Below are 23,966 nucleotides of genomic sequence, written 5' to 3'. Positions count from 1 at the left end.
TGGAAGGGGGCCTCGAGCCCCTACGGGTGGGAGCAGCGTTGAAGTCCGTTTGCCTGGGAGTCTGGGGCTGGATTCAGAAGATGCATCATCACAGTGCCAGCTGATGCCTTTGCTGTGGCTCCTTCCCCCAGAGGTGGTGTTTGATAATAGGGTTTTGTGGCAGGCCATCCCCTCCATCCGTTCCTGATGGTCAGAAGGCAGGAGAGGCTGAGAGGTTGTCACCTGCCTCATTTACAGAGAGGCTGATCCATGTGGGAAATCCCAGTAGGATTCCACATTGTTTTCCCAAAAGACACAAATTCTACAATATGGCACTAGCATATCCTATTCACGGGGAACCATCTGCATGGTGCTGACAGTCTATTCTGTCCAGAAAGCTGTGGATTATACGTACTCCATGTTTCAAAATGTTGTCAAATACACTCTTCACTGCCCCACTTATGATGTTATACCTAAGGAGGAGTGAAAAGTTGAGCAAAGTGCAGAAAAAGAAAAAAAATAGCAGTAGGATTCTTGATTGCTAGCCACAAAACCCAACTTTATTGAAGTACAACGTACATACAGAAAAGTGCACAAATCGAAAGTTAACAGCTCGAAGAATTTTCACAAACTGAATACACGCAGATAACCAGCAACCAGGTCAAGAAACAGAACATCCTAGAAACTCCCTTTGTGCCCCTTCTGCTTACCATCCCCTCAAGAGTAACTGATATCTTACTTGCAACAGCAGAGGTTAGCTTAGCCAGGTTTCGAACTTGATAGAAACAGAATCATATAGTATGTACTTGCCCATCTCGCGGGTCTCACCCCATGCTGTGGATCATTCGTGCTCATTGCTGTATAGGATTTCACAGTGTGACTATACCACAATTTGATTATCCATTCATTTTGGGCATTTGGGTGGTTTCCAGTTTTGGGTTATTATGATTAATGCTTCTATGAACATTCTAGCACATTTCTTTTGGTGAATATATGTACACATTTCTGTTGGGTATACATCTAGGAATGGAGTACATTCAACCCAGGCTATTTCATTGAAGAATAAGGAGTTCATTGGATGGAGCTTGGAGGCTCAAAGAGTTGAGAAAAAGCTAGAAAGAAGACCTAAAAAGATGGGCGGGGATGAGACAGCTCAGTAGGGCCAAGGAATGGTCTTCTCAGGACACTGCCATCCCTGGACATTGTTACCAGTGGACATGCCATCCCTGCAGCCTACCAGTCCTAGACACCCCCCCCCCACCCCCCCCGCTGGGCCGCTGCCATCCCTGGACCACTGCAGCTCCCATGAAATGAACCTCAGCATCCCTTCATTTCTGCGTCACTTGCTCCAAGCTCACACTCCCAAGCAGGGGAGTCCAAGTAGTTCACCCAGGGTCACTGGCCACTCCCTGGCTGGTTGGTGCTGGAAAGGGGGGGTGCACCTGAGAGACAGGGAAGACCTCCCCACTTCAGCATCCACAGTGGAAGGGGTTACTGCATCCCACTGAATTTATATGTAAGGGGTGATTTCCCCCTAGAGGAAGAGGGGTCAGATGCTGGATAGCCAAACTGGAGACACAAAATGACAAGTGTCCACTACAAGATCACTCCATTTCATTCACCTCCCAATGATTGCTAGAAGGGGGACGGGGCTCATTCACACGTTGGCGCATCTCATAGCCCATGTACTCAAACTGGTCTTTAAGAAGACTGCTCTGAGCTCAGGGACACTTCAGAAGAGGCAAGCCATAAGAAATGCCATAGGTTTGGAAGGAAAAGGTACAGTAAAAGACAAGCATCTCACAGAGCAAAGTAAGGAAGAGAGGAAGAAAAAGAAAAAGAGGAAAAAAAGGGGAGGCAGAATATGGAGGGACAGTAGAAGTAAAAACACAGGGGAGAAAGTCTGGCGGAAGACTAGAAGAACATTTTTTTCTTGACCTGATTTATAGCCCGTTTCCATGCTGTCCCACTTTCTCCGCGTCTCTGATGTGCTTTTATGAATTGTGCTTTGCTTTATCAGGTTAATGATGTTGACATGGACCACAGAATAAAGAGACGCTGGTCATAAACCAAAATAGAGAAGGATTTGAAATCGTATTATCACGTACAGCATACAGTTCTCCTATAGTTTGAGCACACAGCTTCCTAACAACACTGATATTATCAGTGAGCTTTAATGCAACTAAAAATGGGTTTCAACAAAAGAAACAAAGAATAAGAATGTACTAAAACCATTTACAAGGGTAGCAAGTCATTAACTGATCTGAAATTATATTTGGCTCTTTGCAGATTATTCCTCCAACTGAACAGTGGTAACTTTGAAGTCATGCCTTCTTCCCTATGTTATATCTTGGCATTTAGTACATTTTATTTGTTTTAAATGATAATCAGAGCTTTCATCTGTGCAGCACCTCTCGATATCCTCTAGACAGAAAGGCGGGAGGAGGAATTACCATTATCCCCGATGTGCAGGTTAGAGCATCTCAGGCTCACAATGGCTTGCCCTCTATCACACAGCAAGCCGCTGTCAGAGCCAGAGACAGGGTTTCCAAACAAATGGAGCAGAACAAACTTAGACAAAGAGCTCTCTGCCCCCATGGTTTATTCTGTTCTTTCATCGGGGGTGGTCTGAGTTTGTTTAAGGTGGCGCCTGCGAGTTTCTCTCAGAAAAACCAAGAGCTGTCTAACCTTCCACTGGGGCATCCACGGATCATCTTCCATAAGCTGCCAGAATACGGACCAACAGGCCTCCTCCCGGAGAAGATGGGACACGAGCTGCCCAGTGGACCACAGGGCCAGTGCTTTGCAGCAGGAGGTTCAGGTCGTTTGGGGGTCTACCCACCTGCACCCAGGGAGACCTGGAAGGCAGCGTAGCTCACAGGTTCAGGGAGGGCTCTGGGCCAGACCACCTCTACTGAGCCCCCGTTTTCCCGCTTACCATCTATAACTTTGGGGAAACGACAGGACCTTTCTGTGCCTCAGTTTCCCTCTCTTTAAAACAGATGTACTCTCGTGGCATTTATTTATTGTTGGAGGATTAAATAAGTGAATACGTGGCAATGCTCAGATCAGTAGATGGCACCTAGTGGGCTGCTGCCCCAATGCCTCACTCCTCTGGGACAGGGGCCACCCTGTGAAAGCCCACGGGGCCTAGTGCTTTGCCCAGAATGGGTCCTTATTGACACAACCCATGTTAGAACTACTGAGGAGGAGCCAGAATAGGAGGGAGCAGGAAGAGGTGGCGTATGGAGAGGGACGATGGCACCCTTGGCCGGGCCAGCTGGAGCACGTAAACAGATGGCTGTCACGGTGTACATTTACAGTTAAGCCTGCTTCAGTATCCGCCCAGCATCTACACTTGTAGGAGGACCACCTCCAAGGTGGTCAGCGACAATCAGTGGGAAACAGAGGCCGGGGCCCTTGGTGGGGTCTGGGCCACATGGCCGCAGGAAGATACACACTAAGAAAACCATCAATGCTGTGGTTTCTTTTCTTTCTAGTAGGAAGATGGAAAAGCAGGAAATATGAACTTTCAGAACTGCTTATCTAGGCATGGAGGTGGAAATTTACCCATATATTTCAGTTGGTCAAAATGCTCTAATTTGGTACTGAATTACTGTGAATGGGGGTTGTTGAGTACAGTTTTTCTTTTCAACAAATATCCACTGACATATATTAAGTTGATATATTTAAACTTGGGAATTGATGTTTAAAAAATTTAAACGCTTAAATCCATATTTATCTTTCCTTGGCACATTTGTTATTTGGCTACAAAAATGTCTATTTGCTTTGCCAATAAAGAAAATACTATGAAAACAAAAAGAAAAGTGAAATTGAATGCAATGAAGAAAACCAATGAGAAGACGAGACAGGCCCCAGCGATCCTGGTTGGGCAGGGATGGGTGTGGGTGGAGCTCCCTAAAGCTAAGAGCATGCACGGTCTCCACCAGGGGTTTTACTGACAGAGAAGGAGATATTTTCATAACCGACAGTCAGAGAATGGTGCAGAAGAACTTCTTCTCTCGGAAGGGGTTTTCTGACGCAGGCACTGGGGTGACGAGGGGGTCTTCCCGCACGTGGGCTTCACAGTACGCCAGGAGGTCGGCAGCGGCCTGGGAGACCTGTGGGAGACACAGCACAGGCGCTGGGTTAAAGGTCAGTTCAGAGCAGGTCCGGTGCACAGGTGTCCATGTGGAGAGTGGACAAGTCCAAGGATAGGCTGTGTTGTGTTCAAGGCCAACGACAAGGCCATTCCCAGCCTGGAGAGAGAGTGTGTGCAAACCCCGAGGAGACGGGTTTGGAAATACGTCTCTGAGGAAAGACATGTTGCCCCAGTATGGCAGACCACCATCTAGAGAGGAATGAGAAGCAGCGTAAGGTCCAGACATCCTTGCTTTACTCTCAGTTGAGTGATGAGTGGATGATCCAGGCCAGTCGCCTCACAATTACTCTGCTAAATCATTTCTAGATGAATAAAGCAGAATGCTGGCCCTGACCAAGCCAGTGTGATTGTACTTATTATTATTGCTTGTTTTATTGCAATACAGTCTCATGAACAACATAGAGACACACTTTATCCTCCTCAAAAGAACACATATTATGGGGCTGGCCTGGTGATGTAGTGGTTAAGTTTGTGCCCTCTGCTTTGGCGGCCTGGGGTTCATGGGTTTGGATCCCGGGCATGGACCTACACACTGCTCATTAAATTACGCTGTGACGGCATCCCACATACAACATAGAGGGAGATTGGCATAGATGTTAGCTCAGGGACAATCTTCCTTAAGGAAAAAGAGGAAGATCGGCAACAGTTGTAAGCTCAGGGCCACTCCTCCTCACCAAAAAAAAAAAAAAAAAAAAGAGAGAGAGAGAACACATATTATAAGTATATCATATTTTAGGTTACATATTATAAACACATATGTTTTAACTCAGAATGGCCAATCCCCTGTAGAGAGTGTTGCTCCTGACCAGAAAGCACTTTCTCCACCATTTTCCTTCCAGGCTTCTCTGAAGCCTGCTAACACATGGCAGTTGTGCATCCAACGCTCCCCCTAGCTCAGGAGCAGGAATTCCAGAGGAGGAGCTGGTGGGAGAGGCGGAGGGCCGAGAAGCTTTTGCTAAGAGGAAGATGAAGTTAGCTCATTTCACTTGTGGTCTGTGTCACGTGCTCAGCAGAGGAATGGCCTGAGCAGTTACCTCATCCTGCCAATTAGGCTGTTCTGCCTGCAAGAGCTTATTAGAGGCCACAGGAAGGCATAAGTATATCCTTTTAGTACCTTCAATGTCTAAATTTTCTCTAGAATGACAAAGACACTCCACAAATGAACAAAAAATGTTTTAAGGCCTCCAGTGCGTACAAGCCACACACGTTCCCTCTAGGTTTTTAAAATCAGCCCATTTTCCAGAAATTCTTCTGATTTCCAGACCAGACTCACCCCAATTTAGCAGGCGGATGGAATTCTACAAATAATTCCAGTTGAGATATATAATGCATTTTTCCCTCAAACAAAACAACTAGGAGTTGAGCAGATGAGTCAACCTAAACTCTAAGAAAGTCCACATTTTTGGCAGTGTGGAGTGGAGAACGGGGTATCAACGAGCAGCAGGCTTCGGTTCCATTCCACCCCTAAGGTGGCTGTGCGACCTTCAGCAAGCGCGTCAACCTCTTGGGCTTCAGTTCCCTCATTGTAAAGTTCAGGAGTTAGATATCTCTTAAGTTCCTTTTACTCTAAATGGTCTATAATTCCGCCTCCGACAGCACCGTGGCCAGTATTTTAGACCCTGAAGAAGTGTCTGTTGGCTTGGGAGCGTTTGAAGTTTGCAGGGGTGTACAGGCCAGCGATACAGGAATTGCTCAGGTTAGGCGGAGGCTGCACATACAGGCCCCGGGGAGTGGCAGTCCTGCAGGGACCCTGGGAAGCCATCACAAGGGACTGTAGCGCAGGATCAGGAAGCTACTCTGAGGCCAACAAAGCTGCGATGGAGACACAAGCGAGGCGGAATCACACTGTGAGGCAGCAGCACCTGGGTGTGGAGCCCTGCCCGCAGCAGGCTTGCTGCACCTTCCGAAGCAAAGCCCAGCGCTCTCCCCGACTGCCCTGGTCATGACCTCCGTCCTCGCCACTCCAGAGAGGCACGCGGTCTCCTCCAAGGCCACCATGTTAGCGTGACTGTTGAACTTGTCTAGCGGCCCCTCTGCCAACCACTGCGAACTGGTGTTTGCTGCCCCGGCCAGCACACAAAAAGGTGGCCGTGCTGGAACAACCCCCTTCCTCCTCTAAGAGCCACCTGTCCTCCCAGCTCCGCTGGGTCTCAGTCCCTGGCTCCAGTGAGCTCTTCCAGATGGTTCCCTTAAAAAGGTCTTGTCTGACCATCATCTCGCTCTAGTTTTCATTTTCCCCATCTATTTCTATTTTTGGACATACTTTCGTTTGGTCTGAATTCTCTATAAACCTCGTTATCTCACATCAGAAGTATTTACTGAATCTCTCTCTTTCAGCTAATTGAGAGGATATAGGGGAAAGAATAAGGCAAGATTTTTGCCCTCTAGAAGATCGAATTGAGATGACTCAGAAATTATAAAGTTACTAGGATAATCAGTACGTGCTAAAACACCACAAAATAGTTGCACACCACGGCGGGAGCATGGAGAAGGGCAAGGAGACGGGGGAGTCTGACAGCCCCATCCAGTTCCACACGATGGCAGTTACCTTGGTAACAGCCTTTATCCAGAGGTGGTCCCCAGCCTTCTGAGCCCAGAAGCACAATTTTCTGGCATGCTAAGAATGGACATCTCTTGTGGCAGATCTAAATTAAACAAGTTCAAGAGACGGCTATATAAAACCACAATAAAGATAATAGCTAACATTTACTGAGTGCTTAGTATGTGCCAGGCACTGTGCCAAATGGATCGTCACGTGTATTACCACATTTAAGTCTTCTGAGTACTAGACTTAAAGCCACTTTACAGATGAGGAAACTGAGGCACAAAAGTTAAGAAAATTGCTCAAGGTCACATGCTAGTAAGAGAGAAGACCAGAATTTGAAGGTAAGCAGTCTGGTCACAGAATCTATATGCTACAACAGGCTCCTGATTAATTGATAATGAAAACTGTAATTGTCAAGTGGACTGGAATGTTCTCATCTGCCAGGCCAGCACTCTCTCTTCTTGTAGACCAGCTACTTGGGAGCTCACATGGCCAGAAGGAGAAGGGTCTGGCCCCTAAAGTCTCTTAGGTTATTTAATTTAATCTAGGGACAGCCTTGCGGGCAAGAAAACCCTTACAGCTAAGTCTCCTCATCTGGGACTTGCTTCCTCTCCCCCAATGCTGGGAAGTGCTTGGACAGACTCTACTAGTGTCACCTCCAAGACTCTCTTCCCTCTAGGCTGGGACCTACACACTGTTAAAAGTAATTAAACCAGGAGGCCATTAGGCTGAGGTGGCTCTAAGTCTTGGTAGACTCAGTAAACTAACCTAAACCTAAGCCAGAGTCAATGCACTGGAACTGGAGAAAGAGAAACTGAAGCACAACCGATCGCCGACAGCCAGCTAGGCTTTCCCAAACAAGGCAACGCTTAAGCCATAACCAATCAAATAATTTCTTTGCTATGCTTCAGCATCTTCTCTATAAAATCCTGCCCTTGCACCCATCAGTGGAGTACTCCTAACCACTTTTGGTTTGGCACTGCCCGATTTGAATCGATGTATGCTCAAATGAACTCTTGAAAAATTTTAACATGTCTCAGCTGGTCTGAAGTTGGCTTGCTAAATTATAATTACAGCTTCATTCCCCTTGATCAGTTTGCTTGTTCACATGCTTGTCCACGTCCATGGCAAGCATATTCGATTAGTTTCATTTCCTGAGGGCAACCGCAAGAGGGCGCTTCACTGGGGGCTGCTGCATCGTCAACCAGTTCATCAGGCCAAGGTACTGGAGGAGGGGACTCAAACAATGTCGCTTTCGGGGGCGGCCCAGTGAAGGAATGATGGGGCCGGGCCACATCCCCGTCTCACATCAGTGTATCTGCCCCCTCGCAGCCCTGCGTCTACGACGTTCTAACAACTATGCTGTTAATGTCTGGTCTTGATGGTTCTATGCAGGTCTAATCTAGGGATTTTTCTATCACCTCCAGAGGTGATACTTCACTTGATGCCACAACTTTTCTTTCAAGAAAACAAGCTCTATTCTTAGATTGCCTCCTTTTGTTGTTGCTTTAAGATCACAGATGCATTTGCTTAGTTACAACTACGCTCCTGGATTGCGGAGTCCTGTCCGTGCACCTGTACAACGGGAATGAAATCATAAGGAAGCTGGTGTTAGCGCCAAGAAATAAGTGCCCAGTTTAAGACCAAATGTGTGGATCTGGGATGGTTCCATGCAATGTTAATTTCCTAGATGCACTCAGATTACTGAACCAATACTGTAAAGGATGGTCTCAGAGAGTGCAGATCAGCTGACAACAAAGGAATCAGGGGGCTTTTCCACCTTAGCCGTCAGCCCCCTTATTTCACGTGGTGTCCAATGTCCCCTTACTCGTCTGTAACCAAAGTCTCTTGGATAACCCTTGAAGTTTGTTGTAATAGGATCTGAAAAGATAAATATGTAAATAAATGAACATCTTAATGTGCCTTACACATGACACGTGACAACCTGACACACAGCTTAGTATCCAGGCGCTGATTAACCTAAACCGGCTCCTTAGATTAAGTGGGAGGGTTTTCTTAATTAGCCCTAGATTGATTTTTATGGTTGAAAGTTTCCTTCAATGCATATATTATGGGTTGCAGACATTGCCAAATCTCATAAAACATCTGCCATCTTTGAAACATAAAATAGACTATTTGCTTTCAAAGAGAAATTTTTATTCTGGTTGGAAATGTAAAACTCCCTTACTGTTTAAGCTTTCTCGTCAAGCCTAAAGTCTGCTTTATCTTGAGTCCTGTGTTATGAAATGCCCACAGCGTCTCTGCCTCCTCTCTTTAGTATTGAACTGTTAAGAGTTACAAGACAACAGATGTTAAAAAGAATCGGCAGTCTGGGAACAAGTGTGGAATTTTACCATTACATTTCAGAGTAAAAGAGGTGATTACAACAGCCCAAGTTAGCACATAATCCCGTTAGTTGCACTATAATTACAAGCTTCAATGATGGGAGAAAATGTTGCAATTACTATAGTCACATTCCACGACAAGATAGATGACATAATTACTATTCTGGCTGTGACACCCACTGCATTTATCCTTTCCATCTAAAGTAAAGCGACTCACATCTATTTCTCAGCAATCCTGGTCTACTTAACAATACTACTTGGAATCAATTACAAGCATCTTTGATGGCTCTGCATACTCCTCCCTCCACCCCAAGAAAACAAAGCAGGATTATTGTCGAGAGCACAGCCAGGTTGCAGCCCACGTGGTGCAAGGGTATCTTCACAAGGTCAAACTTTGTGCACACTCCAATAGAAGAAATTCTATGCCAGTTATTGCTAGAGGAACCCTCAGGACAGTACAGTCTATGTCTCATCTCTAAATTCTAAGCAAACACTGCAGGGCACATCCTTGTGAATTTGCTTTTCTTTCTTCTAACATTGGGAAGTATTTGAGATCAACACACCAGTTCCTAAGAAGAATCTCTAGATAATTCCATATTATGATACTATGAACTGAATGTTTGTGTGCCCCTCAAATTCCTATGTTGAAGCCTAAATCTCCAGTGTAACGATGTTTGGAGGTAGGGACTTTGGGAAGTAATTAGGTCATGAGGGTGGAACCCTCATGAATGGGATTAGTGCATTTATAAGAAGAGACACGAGAGACATGATCTTTCCTCTCTCCACGTGAGGTCACAGCAAGAAAGCGGCCATCTGTAAACCAGGAAGAGAGCCTCGGCAGCACCTGACCATACTGGCATCCTGAGCTTGGACTTCCCAGCCTCCAGAACTGTGAGAAACGAGTCTCTATTGTTTAAGCCTCTCAGTCTATGCTATTCTGTTACAGCAGCAAAACTAAGACACGTGGCTGTGAGTGGATCCCAGTAAGTACTTTGTATTGATCCAGATCAATATAGGCAATTCTCAACTGTTGGTAAATGACCTGTATGGGGAGAGGCTTCTGCCCACCTGGTGGGTCCTAGGCCACAGATAACATCCACTTGGGAATGGGTATGGTTATACCTGGAGGAAACCAGAGGGAGTGGGAGATATATGCAAATAAATGAGTAATATAACAGAGAGTCCCTCTCTGAATTCTAAAGTCAAATGTCCATTATAGTGGATTAGCTGCTGTTTACTATCATCAGCGTAAAGTTTTTTTTTTTTTTTTCCACATCAAAAGTTGATTGCACATTGAGAGGTGAGTCTATGATGTTCGAAAGAGAGTTTTGACATCTCCGAGTTAACCTAAGTAAGAGCTGTTATTACACGGCCGTCATCCCTGAAGAGCAAGGCCCTCACTTAGCTTATTTAGAATGATGAACCCAGATCCACGCTGGACCTTGACTTCACCAAACACTTTCAATATGTTGGCACATGTCCTGTATGGCTCTGACCACCTCTCAGTTGTGACATATCCCAAGTTTCCACAAAGGAAGCCCTAATTCAATCATTTGGCAAGTTCGCCAAAAAAGTAATTTATTTGCTGATAGAAACTAGTGAGTCACTCAAGAGGTTTCTGGGACTTAGAGCTGAAAAATGAACAGAATGAGTAGGTTCTAGCTCAAGAGGGATTCTAGGAAGCCAGTGGCATCTCTTAGGACGCACAGGGTTGTGAGTGAAGAAACAACGTTCCTGACCAGCTACACTCAGCACTAATGAGCTGTGTCATCCTGGGCAAGACAAACACTCCGGCACTCAGTTTCCACTCCTGTAAATGGGAATGGCAATACCTGCTGGTTTATGGCTAAACGACAGAATGGGTGCTGTTACATATACCGCGTGTTATGATTTCATTATAGTCACGCACCATATAACGTTTCAGTCCATGATGGACCACATATCCAACAGAGGACTCATAAGGTTAGTACCATGTGGCCCAGGTGTGCAGTAGGCTGTACCATCTAGGTTTGCATAAGTACACTCTACGATGTTCACACAGTGATGAAACTGCCTAACAACATGTTTCTCAGAATACATCCCTGTTGTTAGTGACGCACGACTGTATTTGGCTACTTTCTGGTAGGGCAGAAAGGGTATTTGAGAAATAGACATGAAGACACTTCTCGGAAATCGTCAGGGCAATTTGATGTCCGGGCCCCTAAACAAAACGTCCCCTTGAAGTGGAGGAGCCCTTTCCTCTCAAATGCACCTCTCATCTTCCTGTCCTACTGCTCACATTCTCCTCTTTGATTTAATGCAGAGATTTTTCTCCTTTTCTCTGGTACCTGTTCTAGAATTGCTCATTCTTCTTTAAATTTATCTCTACATTTGATTGCAGAAAGTTGTCACCTCAATGGTTTAATTTCTAAAGTTCTGGGCGAGACCTCTGAAGGTTCCTGGGAGAGGATGAGGAAAAGAAGAAAAGGGTTAAAGCCAACCTGCTAAACCAGCGGAAGGTGGAGTGAGGACAAGGAGGACGGAGTTCCGATGGCACATATCAAACGGCCCATCTACAGGCACTGCCGCTGGACTTCTGCCGGGGCACAGGACACACTGCAAATTGATTTTCTTTTAGAATTCTCATTCCTTCAACCTTAACATCCTTTATCATCTTAATTAAAACCCTTCCCTGGATTTCACCATCGCTTTTAGTCACCTGACAGTGACTATCAGAACATGACGACCTCCCGCTTTTGCTCTTTTTCAGTTTTCCACAGGGAAGACCACGCTATTTGAGGCTCACTCGTCTTCTGTTTTAACGACGACTGGCTTTGGCTTTGGCTTCAAAATTTTCTGGTTTAGCTTCAGAAATTTAACAGTATGTGTTTTATTTTCTGAAAAAATAAAACCATAAAAACACATTGTGTTCTTTCTAAAGAATTCACAAACTGGCAGCACCAGCCCAACTCTCAGAAAAAAATAAGGGTGAGACATGTTAAAGACAAATCTGTTGGAAAAAATACAAGGAAAAAACCCTGGTTCAAATACAAACGTGAAGCGAGAGTCAAAAGTCGATGCCCAGAGGACTGTCCTGGCCGACTTCTGGACGCCTGCCATTTGGGCCACTGAACAGCCCTGGATCATCCACGCTGATGGAGGAAACTGTCTGCGCAGATCGTCTCAACCTAATTTACACATAAGTTTGGAATATAATTTATGATTTTTATGCAGTGTGTTTACATAAAAATATGGTCTTATTTTGCGTTTGGCTATTAGTACCTAAGGGAATAGGGAAGAAGACACAGATCTATACAAAATGAATAGTGGACATGCGGATAATAAAATTTGTTTAATTTAATTGACAGTAGTGAAAAACAAACACCTGGGTTTGACACACAAGTTGCTTCAGTTGATGGTGTGCTGGTGAGCTCCAACGTGGAAAGAGCAGAAAGAGTTGCTTTTTCTGCTTATTGCACGATGTGGTCACCTCCCATGGCACCCTCCTCCCTCTTCAAACATTGCTGTACTATACAAATGATAAGAAGTTCAGAGGAGGCGTGAGTAACCGGGTCCTCGGCGAGTGGGAGGGGGGAGGTGGTACATCTGTGGAGGAGGTGGTTCCCAGGAAGAACTTTATTTTTGAAGGAGCTTTATTGTCTTTACAACAATAATCCTTTTTTTGTTTGTAAAATTACCCCAAAAAGTACAAAGATGGAAGCAGAAATCAACTGAAACCCTGCCATTTGGAGATAATATTTTGGTGAACATCTTTTCAGACACCTCACTATCCATCTTCGTGCAATTTTACATGCTGTTCTGGAACATGCTTTTTTCAGTTAGTACACACAGGTGTACATCATTGTTTTTAATGATAATAGATTATAGCATTGTCTGTATAAAACTTACTAAACCAATCTCTACTGATGGACAGTCAAAAAATATAATTTTTTGATATTATAATAGTGCTCTGATGAAATTCTCACTGTCCTTCATTATTTGAGATTGTCTCCATTGGGTAAATTCCTAGAAGTGTGAATGCTGGGTCAAAGTGTATGCACAGTAAACATTTTGATACATATTCCAAACTGCCCTTTGGGAAGATTATATCAGTTTCCACTCCATCCCTCAAAATGGCTCACTTCATTTCACAGTTGGACGGATGACCCTGGATTTCAGAAAAGATTGAGAACATCAACAGTCTGGATCTCAGTTTTTTTAAAGTGGATCTCAGCGTTGTACTACTTATGAAGGTAAATGTCTTTTCATATATTTGACCATTTACATTTCTTCTTTTTAAATTACTTATTCATGTTGTTTGTGCAATTGAAAAAAAACAGGGGTTCTTTTTTTCCTCATGGATTTCTCAGAAAAATTAACCCTTTGTTATTCAGGTAGCAAATGTTTTCCTTACTTTGTTGATTGGGAGATTTTTACCATAAAGAATTTTTTTAAATGTAGTCAAAACTTTTACTATATAAACCGTGGATTTTGTGATAAGTTTGGCCTCCCCAAGCTCATATTATAAAAACATTTGCTCATATTTTCCTAGTACTTTTATGGCTTTATTTGTTATATTTAAATCTTTGATCAAAGTTATAGCCTGAATTGTGTCCCCCAAATCTCGTAAGTTGAAGCCATAATGCCCCACGTGACTGTAGTTGGAGACAGGGCCTTTGGGGAGGTTAGTAAGACTACATGAAGTCGTAAGGGTAGGGCCCAAATCCAACAGTACTGGTGTGTTTATAAGAAGAGGAAGAGACACCAGAAAGCTCTCTCTTTGCATGACCACAGAGGAAAGGCCATTCGAGGACACAATGAGAAAGCAGCTGTTTGCAACTGAAGGAGAGATGCCTCATCAGACATCAGCTCTGCTGGTCCCTTGATCTTGGACTTCTAGGGTCTACAAATGTGAGAAAATAAATTTTTCCTGTTTAAGCCAGTCTGTGGTATTCTGTTACAGCAGCCCAAGCAGACATATACAATCCATCTGAAATTTATCTGGATAAAATTAGTGATGTATACAGCTGTATTTATTCTCAAAGTGCTAGCAATTTCCAGCAACATTTATTAATTATCTGTCCCCCACTGATTTGAGATGTCACCTGGATCACATTCCAAATTTCCAATATACTTGGCTCTAGTTAGGGACTTCCTGTCCTGTTCCACTGATACATCTATTCCTAAAGGGATATCATAAATCTTTAAGTATTATGATTTTATAATTTTTCTTTTTTAGGAAGATTAGCCCTGAGCTAACATCTGCTGCCAATCCTCCTCTTTTTTTTGCTGAGGAAGACTGGCCCTGAACTAATATCCGTGCCCATCTTCCCCTACTTTATATGTGGGATGCCTGCCACAGCATGGCTTGCCAAGTGGTGCCATGTCCGCACCCGGGATCCGAACTGGCGAACCCCAGGCCACCAAAGCAGAACGTGGGAACTTAACTGCTGCACCACCAGGCCGGCCCCTATAACAACTTTTAATACCTGGTAGAAAAATTCTACCTATCTTCTTCTTTGAACACACATACTTTAAAAAAACAAAAACAAAAAGAAAACTTTCTGGATTCTCTCACACATTTATTCATCTAATTGAAATTTAGAATAATTTTAATTTCACTTTCTCCAAAAACAAATAAAATTTTGATTAGATTTGTAGTGAATTTATACATTAGAGAGAATAGACATTTTTACAATATTGACTCTGCCTATTCAAGAACAAAGTATCACTTTCCTTTATTCAAGTCATCTTTTACATCCTTTTAGGCTTTGAGTGTTTTATAAAAAAATATATGTCTTACACACTTACATTTGGCTTTCGCAAAATCAATTTCATTGTTTAAGAGAGAGTTTTTTTTTTTTTTAACAACATCTCTTCTTTTTTAAAGATTTTATTTTTTTCCTTTTTCTCCCCAAAGCCCGCCGGTACATAGTTGTATATTCTTAGTTGTGGGTCCTTCTGGTTGTGGCATGTGGGACGCCGCCTCAGCATGCCTCGATGAGTGGTGCCATGTCCGCACCCAGGATTCGAACCAACGAAACACTGGGCCGCCTGCAGCGGAGCGCTCGAACTTAACCACCTGGCCATGGGGCCGGCCCCCCAAGAGAGAGTTTTAAAAGGTTACCGAGGCTGACATTTACTCCCTACCATTGCCACCATTAATTTTGTTGCATTATGGTCAAAGAAAGTGGTAAGACCCACATCTACTTCTTAGAATGTATTTAAGTGTTTATATGAGTGGTGCTTATAGAAAAGTGTTCTTGGTATTTTCTGGATAAAGATATCTATCTACTGTCTATCTATCTATCTCAGACCAACCTTATTAATTTTACTATTAATATATGCATACTTCTTTTTTCTCTAGTTGATCCACCAAGGACTAGGAAAGACATACTAGACTCTTACAAAACTTATCCATCTTTCCTGATATTTCCTCATATTTTACTTTGTATATTTTTTATATAATTGGATCACATGGTAAGGCTATGTTTAGCTTTTTAAGAAACTGCCTTCCAAAGTGGCTGTACCATTTTGCATTCCCACAAGCAATGAATGAGAGACCTATTGCCTCATGTCCTCACCAGCATTTGATATTGTCAGGTTTTTGGATTTTAGTCATTTTATCAGGTGTGTAGTGGTATCTCATTGTTATTTTAATTTGTAATTCTCTAGTGACATATGATATGAAGCATCTTTTCATACACTTTCTTTGCCATCTCTTTGGTGAGGTGTCTGTTCAGATCTTTTGCCTATTTTTTAACAAGGTTGTTTTTTCTCATTGTTGAATTTTAAGCATTGTTTGTATATTCTGAGTAACAGTTCTTTATCAGATATGTGTTTTGCAAAGATTTTCTCCCAATCTGTGGCTTGTCTCTTCATCCCCTTAACAGTGTCTTTCTCAGAGAAGTTTTTAATTTGAATAAAGTCCAGCTCATCAATTTTTTCTTTCATGGATTGTGCTTTTGGTGTTACAACTAAAAACTCACTGCCAAAACCAAGGTCACATAGATTTTCTCCTGTGTTATTGTCTAGATGTTTTATAGTTTTGCCTTTTACATTTAGGTTTATGATTCATTTTGAGTTAAATTTTATGAAAGGTGTAAGGTCTGTGTTCAGATTCACTGTTTTGCGTGTGGATGGCTAGTTATTCCAACACTATTTGTTGAAAAGACTATCCTTTCTCCATTGTGTTGCCTTTGCTCCTTTATCAAAGATTAGTTAACTATACTTATGTGGGTCTATTTCTGGGCTCTCCGTTCTGTTCCATTGATCTATTTGTCATTCTTTTGCCTATACCACACTGTCTTGATTACTGTAACTTTATAGTAAGTCTTGAAGTCAGGTGGTGTCAATCTCCCAACTTTGTCTTCTCCTTCAATAATGTGTTGGCTATTCTGTATTTTTTGCCTCTCTATATGAACTTTAGAATCAGATTGTTGATATCAACAAGATAGCTTGCTGTGATTTTGATTGAGATTGTGTTGAATCTATAGATCAAGTTGGGAGGAACTGACATCTTAACAATTCCTATCCATGAACATGGAATATCTCTTCGTTTATTTAGATCTTTGATTTCTTTCATGGATTTTGTAGGTTTTCTCATATAGATCTTTTCTATATTGTAGATATCTGGTATATTTTTGCTTATCCTTTTACTTTCAGCCTGAATCACTTTATTTCAGTGATGTCTAGTGCAAAATACATTCTGTCTTTTAAATTAAATCTGAGAGTCTAAATTAGTTTTTCCATTTAGCACTTCTTGTTAAGACAGATATATTTGGTAATGCTTCTGTTGTTTTATTTTTGCTTTTTTAATTTTTACAGTCTCTTTTTCCAGTTTATTTTCTATGGTCTTTATTTCTTGTCCTCTAGTAATTTAGAAGTTAAATTACTTCTATATAGCTTTACTATGTTTGAAATATGTTAATCAATTTCAGAAATAAAGTTGTATCTATTGATTCACACCCATGAAATATGAGGAAAGTGGCTACAGTGGGCAGTTCTCATGCATCTTGCCCCCCCAGCAACTGAACTCTTTTGTTTGGAAGAAACTACTTTATGAGTCTCAGTGTGCAGAAAAGATTACTTCTCTTAATAGGATCTGAAAATATTAAATACCCACTTTCCCAGAACCCCTTGCAACTTGAATATAAATTGATTCTGTTTATGAGACACATATGTGCCAGACTTTGACTAATGACCCAAGAGGGAAGGCATTGGGAGCTCATGCTTTGGTGGCAGTGGCAGCAGCCTTGGCTACAAGTTCTTGGTCGTCATTGAGTGGTTCCCTTATCAGACTATTCTGCAACATGGTTTTGAGTGCTAATTCCAGAAGCTGAGTCTTAAGCCCAGTTCTCTAGCCCTTCCAACAATTCTATGAGCTGTCCAAAATCCCTTTAATTAATTCCTTTTATATTTACTCACTCAGGGTTGGCTTCTGTTATTTGCAACGAAGAACCTCAGACTAATGGTTTCGCATACTCATACTACCTACCTCTCTCCCTCTCCCACTTTTATGTATGTATTTTCTAGGATTGTCACAGTCTATTACTGACAAATACTTATTTTTGCATTCTATAGATTTTCTGGGAAGAATCACAAAGAATGATATCATGCCACTTCTCCCTATCATGGTATGATATCATACCATGTCATCTCCATGTGGAAGTTATTTGTCACATACAAATATGGACAGAATCCAGAGGAGGCAGGAGACTACTGGGGCCATGACGCTGGCATGAATCCTGAATAGGAAGGTTGTCTCTGAGAAAGTCAAGGAGAGACTGAAGAGCCAAGACACTGAGAGCAGGAGCAAGTATCTAGTTTCCCATCAGCCCTGGCAATTTGACAGAGGGGCAAGAAAGATGATTCAAATCTTTATATGGATGTGAAGTTGAAGGCTGCTAAGGAGCTAAGAATCAATGCCACTCGTATTAAGTTAGTAAGGACAACAATAGAAGCGGAGGCATTAAAATACATCCCATTTTTGAATGAAGGCTCTGGTGTACATGGATTCATAGCAAAGTCACCTTTGGATTCAGAGAATCCATAAATACCAAAACAGTAATCAATGCCACTGTACTCCCAAAAGGATAAAGAAGAGATTGGCTAGCACCAGTCCTGGAAAACTTGCTTAGAGGTAACCTAAATGACTTTTACTCCTTGTAGACCTAAAATATGGTGTTAACTCCTCAAAGAGACAGTGACACAGACTACAGGTGGCAGTATGAGACTTACTGCCCCAATAATGACCCATTTCTATAAAACAATGCCAGAGTAACCACATGTCACTCAATGACTGCCATTCTGGATGAGGAAGCAATAAACCAGTGTCCTGGTGGTTGCAAATGATTGACCTGAAATGATGAAAGGTGAGTGGATCAAACCTACAGCAATAATTGTAGACCCTGAAATCAATTGTGTCAAAGACTGTTGGGAGAAAAGCTGTGAACAATGTGGCTTATGATAGAGGAAAGAGGGTGGGTGCCGTTCCTGCTGGAGTTGGACCCATGTTAATTAATGCATAGCACAGTAGTTCTGGAGAAATCTGGGCCAGGAAAGTGGATTATGCAGTTGAACCAGCTTAGTATCAAGTGACACTTGTACCAGGCGATATTAATATATTATAATTTTGTAAATCAAAGCCCATTGGTAACCTGGGCTTGAGAAGCTGGTTTGCTCTCTAGGTAGAATTATATGGTCAAACTAAGATTAAGGTTCTGTTAAACACTAGAATGCTCAAAACACCAATCTAATACAAAATATGTGGTAGTGACTAGAATAACCCGAAAGGTCAGTGCAAGTTCTTCATCAGACTGCGTTGCATATATTCGACAGCATGTCCGGGCCTCACTTTTGGAGTAAAAGATGGTGCTGAAGGAAGTAGACTCTCAGGGCATTCCTATGGAAGGGTCTGACCCCTGCCTCACAGTTGACATCCACTCTATCGAGACACTTAAAACCTTTTTCTGCTGCTGTTGATAATGTATATTCCATGAACCAACACAGATGGGATAGAAAGCTCTTTAACCATTTGGTACCTTGAGTCAATGGAGTAAAGACATTGTTTGATGCCCAAATCTGAAGGTTATAAAGAGTAGGAACTGAGAAGACTGACCCTATAAAGAATTAAGCAGAATTTCAAGACTGAATATTGGTCTAGAAACCATAACCTGGCAAAGACTTTGGATCCCAGTGACAGATTCCTTTGGAGTGACAACACAGACTGACTTCTCTGTGGTGAGTGAAATCATGGGTGTTTGGCTATCATCAGTGATCTCAAAGATAGGAAAGAGAGACTGGGAAAAATGGTGGCAAAAAGGGGGTCCTAGAAATGCTCAAGATCCAGGGGTGAGTGGTGCCTTGACAGTGCTCATGAAGAATGCGCCAAGCCCCATCTTGTGCGGACACTAGAGAGACCGTCAGTATTCATTCTTGATGGACATGAACTTCTCTAGCACAGCAGGCCTAACTACACTAAAGCTTGCTGGCTCTGAAGGCCCTATAATAGTCACTGAAGCTGGATTGGAGCAAACTTTGTAATGAAGGAAAATTTTAATTGTGGTAAAATTTCCCATCTTAACCATTTTTAAGTGTACAGTTCAGTATTGTAAAGTACATTCACATTGGTGTGCAACCAATCTCCAGAACTTTTTCATCTTGCAAAATGGAAACTCTATATCCATTAAACAGCAACTTCCCATATCCCTCTCTCCCTTTAGCCCTTGGCAATCACCGTTCTACTTTACGTCTTTATAAATTTGACTATTCTGGGTACTCATATAAGTGGAATCATATGGTATTTGTCCTTTTGGGACTGGCTTATTTCACTTAATGTCCTCAAGCTTCACCTGTGTTGTAGCATGTGTCAGAATTTCCTTCCTTTTTAAGGCTGAATAATATTCTGCTGTGTGGATAGACCACGGTTTGTTTATCCACTAATCTGCCGATGGACACACAGTTTGTTTCTACCCCTTGGCTATTCTAAATGTTGCTATGAATTGAGTGCATGATTTGTAATCTCTCTTACAGACCCTGATTTCAGTTCTTTGGGATATATACCCAGAAGAAGAATTGTTGGATTATATGGTAATTCTATTTTTAATTTTTTGAGGACCCACCATACTGTTTTCCATAGTGGCTGCACCATTTTACATTCCCACCAACAGTGCACAAAGATTCCAATCTCTCCACATCCTCAACACTTGTTATTTTCTGGGTTTTGTTTTTATTTTAATAGTAGCCATTCTGATGGGTATGAGGTGATGAAAAGGTTTTTGACACCAAATGCTGATCTTCTAGTCCCATCTCTCCTGTGGCAGGGCTGGTTGCCACTGTCAGGACCCTTAAAACACAAGAGGGAGTCCAAAGATGCAGCTGGATGGACTCCCCCAAAGGCTTGTATTCAGGAGAATCTGAAGCTGGTGGAAAAGGCTTCAGCAACTTGAAGAAACAAATCAAGGATGCCCAGACATTTGGGGTTTCAATAGCAGTTACCAGTGCAGTCAAAATGCATCCTGAGGCTGAGTGGACCTCAGCTGTTGCCTCCCCAAAGAACGTAGGGCTTCTGATATCCTGCTGAGCACTTCACCAGGCCTGGCAGCTGTGCAGAGGGCTCACCTCAAGTGCAGCTCCTCTGTGACGCTGAGCTTTCAGCTGACGGACCCTTGCCCGTAAGATCTGAGAGGCAGACAATACTGAAGCGGTCCTGGCAGCTCAGCACAAAGTTAGAGACCTCATGAGGCAAGAGTCTGCAAGAGTCTGGACCCACGCCAAGAAGCAGGGCCTTTGTCTCATAGTCCTGATCAAAGACGGTGTGCCTGCAGGTGGTGTTGTGCTTATTGGTGATGTCTGAGCCAGTGCAGCTGCAGGTTTTCTAGGCCCTTTTAGTAGAACAAAGCCTGTGATGCACACACTGCCTCACATGATCCTGTTTCTATGACACTGATTTGGGTCCTGCATTGAAACGGGCGACTGGGCTGTTTTATGGAGATCGAGTCCACCCTTCAGTGAGACCAATGCCTATAACCCAAGTCGTGTGTGGGATCCAAAGACAATGAGACACTCAGCCCCTGCTTGGAAAGAATTCCTGACCTAGTGGGAATCTCCCCACAAACTTTCTTATAGTCTTAATATATATTATGCGTAATTAACATAAATCATGCATTTGGGTATCTCCTTTAGTGAAATTCAATTGTACAAAATGAAATAATTTCGCTGAAGAAAAGAAGCACTACTCGCCTTATATTTAACTTTCTGCATAATTGAGAATATATTTATGTTGTTTAGGACATAAATGGCCACTTGGCTAGGTAGAGAATTCTTTGCAAAAGTTTATCATTTTTACAGAATTTTAGGCTGGCATCTTCTGAAGAGAGGTGCAGTATTGTCCAGACTGATATTTCTGCCCTTTGTAGGTGGGGCACTAGTTTAATGATGAGACTTGAGGTCCTGGGTTGGTATCCCCACTTCGTCTCCTCAACTGAGGGCTTCGGTTTTCTTGTCTGAGAATTGGGTCCTGGGATCAATATCTCAGGGCTGGTGTGAGGACTCAAGCACCTGACACATGTTAAGTTAGGTGTACTTGTCCTAAATGACTGCTTCTCAGCCTGTATATTCATAGGGTTTCTTTACTTTTGAGATTAAGTAACCTCAGCAATATGTGTGTCTCGGGGTTAATCATTTTCTATTATATTCTTTCCCGGAATATGATGAGCTGTTTGGATCTGCAGATTCAAGCCTTTCTTTATTTGATGAACCTTTTTGTATTATATCCTTAAGAGCATTTTCTATTCCATTTGTTCTCTCTGCCAGGAACATTGGCATCTAAATGCTGGCATGTCGCTGTCAGTCTTCATCTCTATCACCCTCTCTCTAACTGCTTTGATCCGACTCTTCACCTTTTTCTCCTGCTTCCCATGTGGTTTTCTGAAGCCTGTCTTCCAAGTCATTTATTTGGTTTTCTACAGCATACGTTCCACTCTTTGCTCCTTTGAATGGTGTTTCCCATCCCTCTTCAAACTCTTTCCTTAGCTTTTCTACCTCCCTTTTCAACTCACTATTTTACCTCCCCTTTGAGCTAGGGTTTCATAGATTCTCTGTTTATGTTACCTTTTTTTGAGACTATGAAGCAGTTATCTAAAGTTTTCTCTGGCTTTCTGGAAGACTTCTTCCTCAGTGAATGCTTTATTAGTGTTTTATTTGCTACATTTTCCAGGCAGAGGAAGAAAAACCTTCCACATCATGTGAAAAAGCAAAAGAGCATGTTACAGCATGGCATATTCAAGAAATTGCTGGAGAAAATATGTGTGGATGAGTGGAAGGGAGTACTAGGAGGTGAGGCTAGAGGAGTATTAATAGTTCCTAAATATAACAAGTGGGCTGAATCCAGAGTCTTTACGCCATGCTACCGAGCTCATACTTTACCCACGGCAGAGTTTTAAGTAGAGGAATGCACAGTCAGACTTTTACATTAGACTAATTTAGAGAAAGCAAAAGGATGAATCTGAAAGGGGCAAGACTAGAGACAGATCAACCACCTACAGCTTCTGCAGTTGACCAGGCAATAAATGTGACCGTGAGCATGGAGATGAGGGGATATATCACAGAAACGTTCAGGGAGCAAACCTGGTAGGATGGGAAAATATATTAGATATGTGGGATAAAAGACAGTTCTGGGGCCGGCCCTGTGACCGAGTGGTTAAGTTTGTGTGCTCTGCTTCGGCAGCCCAGGGTTTCACTGGTTTGAATCCTGAGCGCGGACATGGCACTACTCATCAAGCCATGCTGAGGCAGCATCCCACATGCCACAACTAGGAGGACCCACAACTAAAAATACACAACTATGTACCAGGGAGCTTTGGGGAGAAAAAGGAAAAATAAAAAATCTTAAAAAAGAAGACAGTTTTGGTGTGAGAGACTGCGTGGATGGTGGTATAACCAAATGAGACAGAGAATACAGAAAAAGACAGGATGGAATAGAAAAGGTCAGTTTTGGATGTGCTGGTTTTAAGGCTTTGGGGGACTGACCAGTAGGCCTTGAGATATATAGAACAAAAGCTCAGCGGTGGGGCTGGAGGTACAGGTAGATAAAAAGTTCCCAGGAGGGGATGAGTTCACTCAATGAGACCCTGACAGATTAAAAGAGAACTGGGCTAGGGATAGAATACTGAAGACGGAGAGCACTAACACGGCAGGTGGAAATGGAGACGGAGATGAATGACCAGAGGTAGGAACAGAAATACCCCGGAGTAGCTAGTATCTGCTCAAAGGCGGGGAGAACAGAGCCAATTCACATCCAGAGGGGGAACTACACGTTGTTAATTATGGATTGGTTTAAATTTTGAAAAAAGAATACTTTGAAGAAATTCTTACCTTGATTCTTAGCTAACCAAGAAAACAGATTTTGATGGATTAGATAGTTAAATGTAAAAAATGAAATACAAGAACTAGAAAAAAATATAGGTGAATGTTTATGTAATTTCAGTGTGGGAAGGCCTAAGTATAAAGCAAAGGAATCCACCAAGAAATAGTGATAGTTTTGGCTGTAAAAATTTAAAACACTGGGACATCAAAAATAATCAAAGACTACATTAAAAGGCAGACAACAAACTGGGAAAACTATTTGTAACATAATACGCAAGAAACTCTTACTAATCAATAAGAAAAAGCTAAGCACCACAATAGAAAGTTGGGCCAAGGCAGGAATAGGCAATTCACAAAAGAAGAATTTAACCTATGAAATTAGTGTAACCACAATAAGAGTCAATTAAATACACGTGAAAATAATGGGGAATCAGCAATCAGGAGATAGTGTGGCATAGAGGTTAAGAGTGACGGCTCAGGAGTCAGACCCCTGGTTTCCTGTCCCTGTGCTACCACCACTTTCTAGGTGCCTGATCTTGAGTAAGTTACTTAATCTCTACAGAACTCAGTCTCCTCCTCTGCAAAATGG

General features: G+C 42.5%; 1 protein-coding gene and 1 pseudogene across 8 annotated transcripts in view; one reads left to right on the top strand and one right to left on the bottom strand.

Moving 5' to 3' along the window:
- Positions 1 to 517: 517 nt before the first annotated feature.
- Positions 518 to 23,966, bottom strand: part of GNG4 (G protein subunit gamma 4) — a 70,570-nt gene continuing 47,121 nt past the window's right edge. For all 8 annotated transcript variants that reach the window (XR_011524900.1, XM_070568504.1, XM_070568514.1 and 5 more), the window contains one exon: positions 518 to 4,100. Coding sequence is in view for 7 of the 8 variants with exons in the window: in XM_070568504.1 (XP_070424605.1) it covers positions 3,972 to 4,100 (129 nt within the window). In the remaining variant the exon portion in view is untranslated. The remainder of the gene's footprint in view (positions 4,101 to 23,966) is intronic.
- On the top strand, positions 18,281 to 18,877 carry LOC139078244 (C-1-tetrahydrofolate synthase, cytoplasmic-like; annotated as a pseudogene).

The sequence above is a fragment of the Equus przewalskii genome, chromosome 1 (assembly GCF_037783145.1).
Source record: "Equus przewalskii isolate Varuska chromosome 1, EquPr2, whole genome shotgun sequence".
NCBI lineage: Eukaryota > Metazoa > Chordata > Mammalia > Perissodactyla > Equidae > Equus > Equus przewalskii.
This window is presented reverse-complemented; position numbering and strand designations above follow the sequence as displayed.